Source organism: Chaetura pelagica, unplaced genomic scaffold (assembly GCF_000747805.2).
Source record: "Chaetura pelagica isolate M959 unplaced genomic scaffold, ChaPel_1.0 scaffold382, whole genome shotgun sequence".
Lineage (NCBI taxonomy): Eukaryota > Metazoa > Chordata > Aves > Apodiformes > Apodidae > Chaetura > Chaetura pelagica.
Window position 1 is genome coordinate 1,530,893 of NW_009952478.1, and position 12,104 is coordinate 1,542,996.

At 37.2% G+C, this 12,104-nt stretch overlaps 1 protein-coding gene across 1 annotated transcript in view; it reads left to right on the top strand.

Annotated features, from left to right (window-relative positions):
* HCN1 (hyperpolarization activated cyclic nucleotide-gated potassium channel 1) overlaps positions 1–12,104 on the top strand; it is a gene marked incomplete at its 3' end in the record, with an annotated part of 218,924 nt that overhangs the window by 176,577 nt on the left and 30,243 nt on the right. The window contains exon 7 of the mRNA XM_010008625.1: positions 3,033–3,179. Within this exon, the coding sequence (XP_010006927.1) occupies positions 3,033–3,179 (147 nt within the window). The remainder of the gene's footprint in view (positions 1–3,032; positions 3,180–12,104) is intronic.

Genomic DNA, 12,104 nt, shown 5'->3' on the forward strand with positions numbered 1-12,104 from the left:
ATATATGTGGTACCCACTAGTAATTTATTACACAAAATTAACAGGACCACATTAATTTTGCTCTCTTTGTATCTTCATTTTAGCACATTTTTTGCAAGTGACATATGACCACACCATAGTGACAACTAATCTGCAGAACCTCAGTATTGCCAATAACATGCAGTAGGCTGAAGAAATTATCTTACTGCTCTGAGGAATAAATTTTAAAAAATAATAAATCAGCACTTGGACTGAATTAGTGAAAGGTATCAGTTGCTGAAGAAATTAGTAATTTAGAAGTTTTGAAGGAATGCTATGATGGAATGTCAAGAAAGGAGCAGTAGTAGCATGGATGGTACAAAATAGGAGTCAAAATGGCACTGAGAAAGATTAGGAAAACATTTATTACAAGATATTAAGGTCATACACTATACACTCACAGGGACAGATATTTTGATCAACAAAAATGCACAGAATGGTTTGGGTCTGAAGGCATCTTAAAGGTCATTTAGTTCCACCATGGCCACCATGGGACACCTCCCACTTGGCCAGGCTGCTCCAAGCCCCATCCAACCTGGCCTTGAACACTTCCGGGGAGGGGGCATCCACAACATCCCCAGGCAAACTCTTCCAGTGTCTCAGCACCCTCCCAGGGAAGAATTTCTTCCTAGTATCTAACTTAAATCTCCCCTCTTCCAGTTTAAAGCTATTACTCTTTGTCCTATCACTCCACGCCCTTGAAAAAATTCTCTGCTTTCCTGTAGCCCCTTCATGTACTGGAAGGCCACTCTGAGGTCTCCCAGGAGCCTTCTCTATTCCAGGCTGAACAAGCCCAACTCTCTCAGCTTGTCTTCGTAGCAGAGGTGCTCCAGCCCTTAGATCACGCTCGTGGCCATCCTTTAGACCTGCTCATACACACAACAGATCCATGAATTTTCTATGCTATGTGTTCCAGAACTGGACATATTACTCCAGGTGAGGTCTCACCAGAGTAGAGGAGAATCACCTCCCTTGCCCTGCTGGCCACCCCTCTTTTCATGCATCCAAGGACACAGTTGGCTTTCTGGGCTGAGAGCATGGGTTGCTTGCTCATGTTGAGCCTACAGACAGGAGATAAAGACTTGATGGTAATGTAGATGTTTATGTATTTTTGGGTATTGTGGGAGACACTATCCTCCTTGTAGATTTCTTAAATAAAACTTCTCTAATGCAGCTGCCCCTATTATTCTGCATGTTATTAATTTGGAAACATTTTGAGTCACATCAGCGACAAGCACTACATCCTACTGGTTTTATTTTCCCTAAAATTCTCATATGTAAGCATAAATCCTGGTGGAGAAAAGAACTTGCTTGTGTGGGAGAAAGCACCTATTCAAATAGCAGTTCTAATGAAGGGGAGCAGTGTAAACTGCTGGCAAAGCAAATTTCTTGTAGCACGTATGTTCTCTTTTTCAAGGTCATTCTGGTATAAAAGACCTTGCAGCTCTCTTGCATTATACATCCCAGTGAGCATATTTTTTATTAGTAAGGATTACTCTTTCAGGGTTGCTCAGGCATATTTGTATGCAAATAAAATTGAGTAGAGGGGTGCAGCTCCTGCGCTAGGGAGCATAGAGTCCTTTCCCTGTCCATGTGCCCCACAACATGTGACACATTTTACTTATCCTTACACCAGGCCACAGCAATGTGGGGCTGGGGACAGACACAAAGGGGACATTGCGCAGTGCAGAATTTTCTCCTTGGCTTCGCTGCAGAAAAACTGGAGCACTGCACAGCAGTTGGGGCTGTGTGGCCACCTTGGTGAGATATATAGAGCACTAGACGATCTCATGCCCCTTCTCTCTAAGTAAATCCATGCCTAGATTAACTGTAACTGATTAGTAGAGTAATTTTAGAAGCAATACTTTGTTTATGCTAGAGTATGACTGTCTTCTGGTGACCCAGAACTGTCATTCATGTGTGATCCATATCAGAACAGAAACCAATGATGAGCATGCAAATTTAAATTGCACATCTAAAGGAGGGTAGTGAAGAATTCTTGCTTCAGAGGTGCAAAATAGCTGTACAGAGGTAAAATCAGACATGTATATATATTCCATCATACATTAATAAATAGTCCCATGCAAAACTACTTGCCTCTTACTTGCAGAATGCATGTTGTACACATGACCTCATCTAATCTTTTGCCACTTGCAAAGTAAAAGCTAATTTCAGTCCCAAGAGGATGGAGCAGTCTTCAATTATACAAGTTAAAGGACATGTGCTGCAGTTTGTAAGGAGTGCACGTACAGTATAAATTCATTTAATTGCTCTACAGAGATGCTAATCCTAATTAAGACATCATTGGCTTTTTCATTGAAAACAATTTAAATTGCCTAATTAGGCATTAAAAAATGAAGAAAAATTAAACAAAGACTCTTTTCATATGTTAAACAAGTTTCTGCCAAGTTTTAACTTGCCTATAAGCCTAGAGAGTTTTTATCCTTCTGTATCTCAGTGCCTTATCCTCGTCATGAAAGAAGGATGGTGAATCTGAGGTGCAAAAGTCTTGGACAAGCAGTACTTGTCCATCTGCTGTCGAGGCAACTTCATTGTTTGGGTTTCAGATGTATCATGCAGTTTATTACAGTACAAAAGAGTATGTTGGTTCACAACTTTCTTTTCGGAAAATTATACTATCTTAAAAGACTTCCGAAGAAGGGAAGCAAACAAAGCAAAAGACAAAGGACTAGTAGAAACAAGGAAACCAAATATACAAGGTAAATGAAGTGAGGTCCTTTTGAGTCTTCTGAGTCCTAGCATCTCTCTTTCTCCACTTTCTGTTTCCTGATGCTATGCTTTTTTTTTTTCCGTTCACTTCTGTCATCTCTTTATTACTCCTGAGGAATACTTTTCAATTGCATTGTTTCCACAGATTTTAACTTTGTTCTTCAATCCCATGATAAAATATGTAAAGTTTAAGTGGATGCATGAATGAATTTTCGATTTGTAGGTGTCTTTAGAGATTAAAAAAATGTTTTTTTTCTGATTCTTTCTTTTTGTTGTCCTGACAGTACAAACAAGTGGAACAGTACATGTCATTCCACAAGTTACCTGCTGAAATGCGCCAGAAGATCCATGATTACTATGAGCACCGCTACCAAGGCAAGATTTTTGATGAGGAAAACATTTTGAATGAGCTCAATGATCCCCTCAGGGAGGTAAGATTAAAGTATTTGAGTAGTTCTTCATAGTATGGAAAATGTCCATGTTTCTATGTTGAAATGCTCTTTTGATTATATTCTATAACATTTAATCTCATTTAACCTGGTCATTGAACAACCAGGAGAATTAATTTTGTATTAGATCGACACAAAGAACTAATAAAATTTACATTCAACTCTGAACTCTCTGTCAGAGTCACTGCCACACAAGGATGTCAGAGAGTAAAATCCTATCCTTAATTCTTGAGAGAAACTCATGGATTTCTGCCATTCTTTAAAACAGAGAGGGGCTGGACTAGAGTGGTCCTCTGTGAATGGTTTTTCGCACTCTCCTTACTTGCTAACCATGTGCTTGTGCAGATGAAACCACTGAAAGCCTCCAGTGAAGGGAAAGCTGCTTTGTTTCATTCTGTGAGGTAGTATCTTTGGTTAAATGGGTCTTTACTTGAGATGAGAAAGCTGCAATATGATATACAAAAATATCATATTAAAACTAGAGTATGTGTTCCAGCTTTGGGTGTTACGTTACATTACATTGCATTACGTTACGTTACGTTATGTAATGTATGGAAGCAGTTGTAATTTTCTTGGACAAGGTGCCTATGTGGGAGGAAGGCAGGATTCATCTGTTTCTGTTCTGTAGTGCTCCCTGACCTACTCAGGGATGTTTGTGTTATGTGCTATTGGTAGGCTTGTATCCCCTACAGAAAGGAGAAGAAAAAAAGAGAAGAATGAGGTTTGAAAATTCAGAGAGAAGAAAGCATAAACAGGGAAAAGATAAGATAAAGAAAAGGGTAGAATAAGGGAAGAGCAATCTGATACGTGATGAAACCGATGTAATTTTTAGTGATTCCATGTAATGCCTTTTGGTATCCCTTCTCAGGGAAGCCATGGTGCTGAATATATGTCTGTGTATATATATATATCCAGCAGAGAACAAGATGACATGTGAAGGTGAAGGCTTTTTTACCAAGTTTTGCAGCATAAGAGCACAGGTCTATGATGAGTGGTCTGTACCTTCGAATCCTGCTCTTTGTTGTGAAGGCAAAACATGCCATTGCCTAAATCAATAAAGCTCCATATATAAGAGAGTTACAAGAAGCAATGCCTTGCCCTTTCACAGGCTCTGAGGGCAGCTGGCAGTTTCGCTGTGTCCAGCAGTGCCCTCCCTCCTTATGAGCTGCCAGCTGGGAATGGTGAACAGTTCCCAAAATTGCTAGGTCATTGCTAGATGGCTCAAGTCAGAGTCAGAATCAGACCAAACCGTGATTATTATCACAATTGAACAGTGCTGATGACTGAATTCCAGTGCCTGGGATTCCCTTTTGTAGATGTAGCCTGAGCTCTTTTGTTACATTGTGGATTTTTAAGTGTTTTGGAGCGCAGGTGGAGGGCTCTGGTTTCTGCACTGCCTCTGCCAGTTTCCCCTGTGGCTCTCCTCGGTAGCTTTTGAAATGTCAGGAAAAGAATGGGCTATAAAAATATGTCATGTAGGAAAAGTGTGGGAATTATCCCTAGAATACAGTGACAGTCGAAGCATGAATTTTGGCCAGTATGGAGCTTGTGTTTTGTTAGAAGAAAAGAAGCAGATACGTCAGTCACTGACATCAGAAACCATTTTATCTATTTTTCATTTTAAGGAAAGCATTTCCCTGTAAATTATATCTGTTCCACTGCAAAATATTCTTTTACTATCAATAATTTGCAGTTATGGCACTTTTAATTACCTGTCTTTTCCTCCCTTTACCCCCTCCTTGATTCCTTCGTTCTTCTCTTTCTTCCTTCCTCTCATAATCCTGTTCCTTTGCATTTTTTCTTATTGCTTAAGAGCAGCAATGTAAATTTGGTCAAGCATAAAAAACAAAAAGCACTTCTGGGGAGACATCAAGCATAGAAAATTTCAAAAAGTAATGAGTGACTTGAAAAATGGAATAAAAATAGAATTTCACAGAAGAAATGGCTTCTGGTTTCTCTATGATTACGCAGTACTTAGCATGTCTTCTTTATTCTCTGTATTATGTACAAAAATTTATTTATTCAGCTACCATCTGGTTGCACTGCATACTGCACACTGCCCTAATGAAAATATAATAGTTGTTCCAGAAACAGGAAAGAAAAAAAACAAAAAGCGAAGAAAAAAGCAAGAGTGGGACAGTGGCAATGTCAGAACAGGTGCCAATAACTATCTGCATCATTATAAAATAAATATTTACTGCATTTGTTAAGGGATTTTTTTGTGGACCTTGCATTTTATTATACTTGGAGTTTAGCACAGGGTAGGAGTTAAACATCCAAGTTCCCCACAGGGCGTACTTAGCTTGATGAAAGTAGCGTCTGGTGAAGACATTAAACTGAAACTAGAACAAAAGAAACTACACAAAGTACTGCATAATTGCAAATGTTATAAAAATTTGCAGGGTTTTCAGTTCTCCTTCTTAGCCATTCAAATGTAATGTATGAGTTGAAATTTTCCACAGATAGGCTCTCTTTAGGAGTGGTGACAATGCCTGGGTCCATGTTTTAAAATTCTGTCTCTTTTCTGTTAGAAAAATAATTATACATGATATAAATATAATCATTAAACTGTTAAAAAAGCTAAAGGATATAGAATTAGCAGTAAAAATCTGATGTGAAATTGTTACATAATAAATGCTACTAATAAAAGTGTATATACTTATAGTAAAAGTAAGAATTTTTTTGGTAGAAGGCAATGGTTGAATGTTGATTTTCATTTTCACTGTAAAGAAAACCTAGCTTAGACTAGCTTAGCTTAGAAAAAAAGGCTACATCTTCAAACAGCAGTTGACATGAAATAAATTCTACCTTTAACAGCTTTTGCAATTAGCTGTCTCCCTCCCTCATTTCTTGAGGTAGTAATTAGCAATTGGTAGCAATTAGTTTGTTTCCTTTACATAAATATCATCTCTAGTTCTTCAGCATGCAGAGATGCTTGTGAAGTTTTCTGAAGCTCACACTTTTTAACTGAGAGTTCTTGCCATCTTCATACATGAACAAGACCCTAGTCCCAGAAGTGGTCTTCATAATTGTCATGACATGAAACTGAGATGATTAATAAAATAAAAAAACAAAACAAAGAAACCAACCAACCAAACAAAAAAAAACCACAAAACCAATCATAAGCAGAAAACCAAACCCCACAGCTAAGAGAAATCTATTAAAAAACCCACTCAAATTATAAAAGCATAGAGACATATATGTAAGCAGTTCCAGCTAAGAACAGGGTGTATGAAATGTCAGTGGCTCAGCTCTGGTCTTTGCCTAAGCCACCAGCCTCACCAGCAGTGGCTGTAGGTGGATGCCCAGAGAAGAATGAGAATAAGGCAAGAATGTTTTTTTTCCTTAATGACTTTTCTAGACTCCCAGTATTTTCACATTAGGGGACACTCTGAAACTGGTATGATTTGCCTACCAAATAATCCTAGCTACATATCTCTTCCAATTATTTACACTCCTCTTGAATCTACGTACTCTCTGCAACCACAACATCCTTTACCGAGAGGATAGACCTGTACCTTGCTGTATGACAAACCACTTCCTCCTGTTGGGGCTATACCTAGCTCCTACTGTTTGGTTTTGGTTTTTTTTGTTTTGATGGCCACTAATTCTTATAACAAAAGTAATAGTAACGGTCAATTCCTACCCAGCCTTCTCATGCTAGTTATTATTGTATAGACTTCTGTGATAGCATCCTTAACTGTATTTTTTTTAAGGTAAAGAGACTTGTTCTACTTATTTCTTTCTTGCATGGAACCCAGCTCAACCCCATGTTCATCCTTCTTGCCATTCTCAGAATTTTTTTCCTGGCTCTGCTATAGCCTTTTAGAGATGACAGTACTAGATCTTCTGCTAACATGTTGATGTTATAATAATACAAATAATTCCTTTCCTAATAATTCCTGACATAGATTTCCTTTTTTAACTACTGACAACCTTTGAGATTACTTTTTAAAAAAATATAATTTTAAGAGGTGCGTTCTAAAAGGTAATGGATACCTTTTTGTAGGTATATCTTTTAACATAGCTCTCCATGAGTAATTGCCAGCCAACCCATAAGAAGCTACTTTTAGTTTCCTTAAAACAAGCTTTTTCATCTTTACACAGTGCTGTTTCTGAAATTGAGCAGATCTGTGTGAAGTTCTTGGCCTTTGTTGTTTCCATAGGGATTGTGAAAGTAAGTACATTATGGTGTCTATTAGAGCCTAATGAGTCAGGTGTGAGAGTCTGAAAAAGATTCTGCACAATACTAAGTGCATCAAGGGTGGCATTTTGTGACCGTTCTTGTAAGGGAGGAAGGGAGGAACTCTCACAACAGAGTAATGGAAGGATTCCATTACTAGATTTGTAATTTATGATAATAATTGTATTTGAGTGAAAACAGGACTAAAAAAATACCAGTTTGGTGCATGTAGATACATTGAGTGTTTTTGTTGAGAAAATCCTTAATCTTTTCAAAATCAGTTCTTAAATTATGAATTTTACTTCACTATGTTTCCCAGTTGTCAACTTTCTCCTATTCACCATTAAAACTTGTGGTTTTTTGTAATACCTGTCCTTCTATGTAATTATTTTTAGAAATTAGAAAACATTATATCCTCATTTATACTATACTATAATCCTATGCACAAAGGATGAAACATCTCTAGATTTAATAGTATGAGGCCCAAACATGGTGTGATTAGACCATAGTATGCTTCAATGCTTCAATTTTTGAATTGTTTAGTTATTATGATTTCTGGATACAGGTTACCAAATGTTGAAATAATGGTAGAAAATTAAGATAGGTTATTAAAAAAAAAATAAGGTATCAGAGTCAGTGTTAAATTAGTCAAGATTCCAAATATTTTGTTTCCATAACAACTTGGCTCTATAAGCTTAGCTCATAAAAGACAGAGAGGTGATTCTTCCATTATAATCCACTGTATTTTTATGCATTTTACTTGCAGTGAACCTTGATATGAAGCTTAAATAGGGGAACTAAGGAAAATGCATCACAATTATAGATGTAGTCATTCTGGAACTCATTTAAGTATCTCTTTATATATCTGTATGGAGAGATGAATACCTCTTTATATAGTGCATTTAAGGGTTTTTTCACATAGACACAGATGAAACCAAGTTTAGTTCATACTCTGGAGTAGTGAAGTCATGAATAAATTATGCAGCATTTTAGTCTTGCCGAATAAATGCTGCTATACCACAGCATTACCTATTTGACAAATGCTGGGGGAAGAAAACAAAAATATTTTTCAAAGTTGTGTGTAAACTATGCCTAGATATTTGTCCAAGTATACAAGGTGTAAGCAAAGCCCTGAAAACCTCTTAGAAAGGACTATAATTAAGTTTTTTAAATTAAAATTTGTAATAAGTGGGTTATATTGATGTTGAAAATAAGCAGATGATCACCAGGTGATTGGATTACTGTGTTTTCAGATGGTTTGCCCCAGCATGTGTAACATAATAACAAATTGTGTGCACACTGAAATCTTTTTCCCAGCGGCCTAAGACCATGTGGTTTGATTTCCTGAGCTATGGGGAATGTGTTTGCTCCTCAGTACATGCTCATACATGAGTATACATGCTGCAGCTGAGACACAGCTTTTGAGTTGTCAGCTGCTTTCACTGGTGTTGCACATAGTCAAGGAACTTCAATCACAATCCTATGTTTGACATCCTTTGTTAGCAAGTCCACCCTGAGTTGAGACATGCTTTAGCAAGGTCAAGATTGATATGCTTCCAAAAATACAAATAATCCACTGGCTATTCTCAGTCATAATGATTTTTTAACAGTCTTGTTACTGCATCTATGAGATTCCTTTGTCATAATTGTTTATTAACTATTTCAAACATGGCAGTTCTTTCCTAAGCTCGTAAAATATACTAACACAAATATACTAATGCCTTCTGTTCAGGCATCTGAAGAGCAGAACCAGAAAGGTTTTTGTGGGCACCAGGGCCAAAAACCAGAGAAGAGCAGCTAGTACAGCTACTGCAATAGGAGTGCTGCCCTGCAGAGGAGACTTGAACAGTATTGCCTTGCTTAGTACAAGATCATGCTTCCAAGTGTCAGTTGCGTCTCAGGTTTTAATGGAGTGAAAGACTGTTCAGCTTGCTGATACCCAGATAGTGCTAGAGGCAGCGGATGGAAAGAGTCAAGCATTTTAATTTTGTTTTCTTCATACAGCTTCTTCTGAAAGCCAGGAAAGGTTATAACATATTAGACAATACTTACAACAGCGTGTTTGTTCCTATTAGGTCTGTATATGCTATTACAATTACAAATCACACTGCTGATTTTTAAGAGGTTAAAAATAATAACAGAGTGCTTCAGGTGACTTTTGAGTTAGCTCTCCCTCTGCAAACACATTCTTTTAGCGCTGTGCTTGCTTTGGCTTGGCTAATATCCTCGTTAGTAGGATTTGGAAAGATTTGGTTTATTTAGCTAAAACAGAGCGATCTTTTGCTCTAATCCCTGAATTGTGACTATGAGTCCTTTTTGTTAAGGCAGCAAAAGTTAACACATGTTCCTTTCAACCCTTCAGAGAATAATTGCAGATAGATGAAAAATAAATATATGAAATTTCTTGATACAGGGTTGAAAAGAACACCATCTGTTTTAATTCAAGATTAGGAGATGCAGGATCTGGCTACAGGAAAGCAATCTGGTACTTGCCAGAGTTGTCCATTTTCCCCTATGGACTCCTGCAGTAAGAAGTCATGGCACTTGCATAAGGGGGGTGTGGGAAGGGGAAGAGGGTAAGCAGAGGGCAGCATGCAGCCCTGATCCCACTAGAAAATAGGGTCCAGAAAAGCCAGGGATGCCTTCATCCCTTTCCTGTAAATCTTATGGACATGGTGAGAAGGAACATCTTTTCCCTCAGTTGTGCAATTTCAATTCTAGATCCAGAAACAGGTTAAAGTCTTTTGAGGCTCATTTATTTGACATTAGTAAAAGTGCTTTGGAGGTCATGAAATACACAAGTTTCTGTGTTGAGTGGGCACCCTTTAAATGTGCCAGTGTTCCTGCAAATAAAGATTAGCATTGTGACTCACCACCAGCAAGAGAACATGTATAGGCTGTGAACTATATGATGCAAAAGCAAATGCATGTGCCTATTTTTGTGCACACAGTTGCACATTAAGATTATGGTAGTACCAACATAGAGACAGAAGGGTTTTATGCATTTCCAATCCATAAATTTGGAGTTTCCTTTTGAAAGCATGCAATCTCAAAGGCAAAGACAAAATGAATGAAAACCAACAGAGCACAAGATCTGTTTTGAATCTACATTTATAAACTTAATTTCCCATTGGTACGCTGATGATTTAAGAAGATAAATCTTTTTAAAGCTGTGGGAGATACCCAAATTAAAGTCTGCACATCATGGCAATTCTTGATCAGTGTCTTGCTTTTATCCTAGTGGTGCTTGAACAAAAAGATTGTGCATTATTTTGAAACCTGGACAAAACTCTATCTGATCCATAATCTTGGAATATTGCTGTTATGTCACAAACACAATAAGCAGATACTTATAATCTTTTCTACAAACACTGTTTTGCAAGTAAGCCAAAAGTGAAGTACTGATTCAGTCTTAGTACCTGAAAAATCAGGGATCTCCTCCTCAGTTGCAAAATAATATTTTTAAATTATATTCTCTTTTGATGAAGAGTCATTATAAAGGAGAGTAAATGGAAATAGTAATTGTGAAAAAAAATAAATTAAATTACTTATAAATTGACAGACAAGGCAATATAGCTTAGATATGGATGCAGAAGGTTTACACTTGTCCAATTTTAAGGTAAGTGTCTAACACTGAAAGAACTTAGTGTCTGATATTTTTAGTGTTTAACAAGAGTCTTCCTCTCCTTAGGACTAAACTGCTGTGACACAAGATTGTTAGAAATGAGTGGAGTTAAAAGCTGATGCATAATGTGGAGTCTGACACTGAGTGCAGGCACAGACTTCCTGATGGCTGCTGGACTGAGTTCAAGGCAATTTTTTTAATCTGTTTTCTCCGTCTCTTTCATTATACCTTCACACAGTCCTGCTCAGTGGTAGTACTGGATCCTAAGCTAGCCTCAGTGACAAGGAGTAGAACACAGACTGGCATGAAGTTCACTTAAAAGTATTTTCATCTCCCAGCTTGTTCTGTTGAGTCTATGTTAATTTTCTTCTGAATAAATATTTTTTTTTCATTTTCCTCAGTTGTGGAAAGAAAATCTCTGTGGTTGGTTGAGAGGATGCAAAAAAGGTCCCCTAAAGCACATACAGGTGCAAGTTTTATGATCTGATCATTGCATTTTTGTACACTGGTCATTATAGCACATTTGGATCAGTGGATGGTGGCTTGCTAGAAGGCTAAATTATCTTGTAGATAAAATACCTGTGTAGTTACATATACTTTCAAGAAAAGTCACATTCCTTGTAGTTAACAGTGTCCATTTTAGTCTGGATTAAAGCCAGTAGGTATCTGTGCAACTGAAAGCTACTTTATTTAATATTTAATATTTAATTCTGTGATCTCATGAATGTCACTAACATGTATTAAAAATAAGTACCTTTCACAGGGAGGAGGTTTCTTTTATTGTACTAAATTGAAAATCAGGAGGCCTAGGTGGGTTGTGTCCATTAAAAAAAAAATAAGAAAGAGTAAAACTACTGAGAACAATTTGAAAAATATACCTGAAGAAAGCATTATGCTGTCAGAGTTGGAACAGATTATTTGGAAAATAGTGTCTAGTACAGGCATCCACAGTCCTCAAAACACAAATCTATCTACTCATGGTACCATTTTTGACACACATTGTATAAACACTTGTGTACTTATGAAAATGTGAGTTTTCATAATAATCCACATTTCACCAAAAGTCTTCCATCAGCAGGGGTTTGGAAATGAAATACTT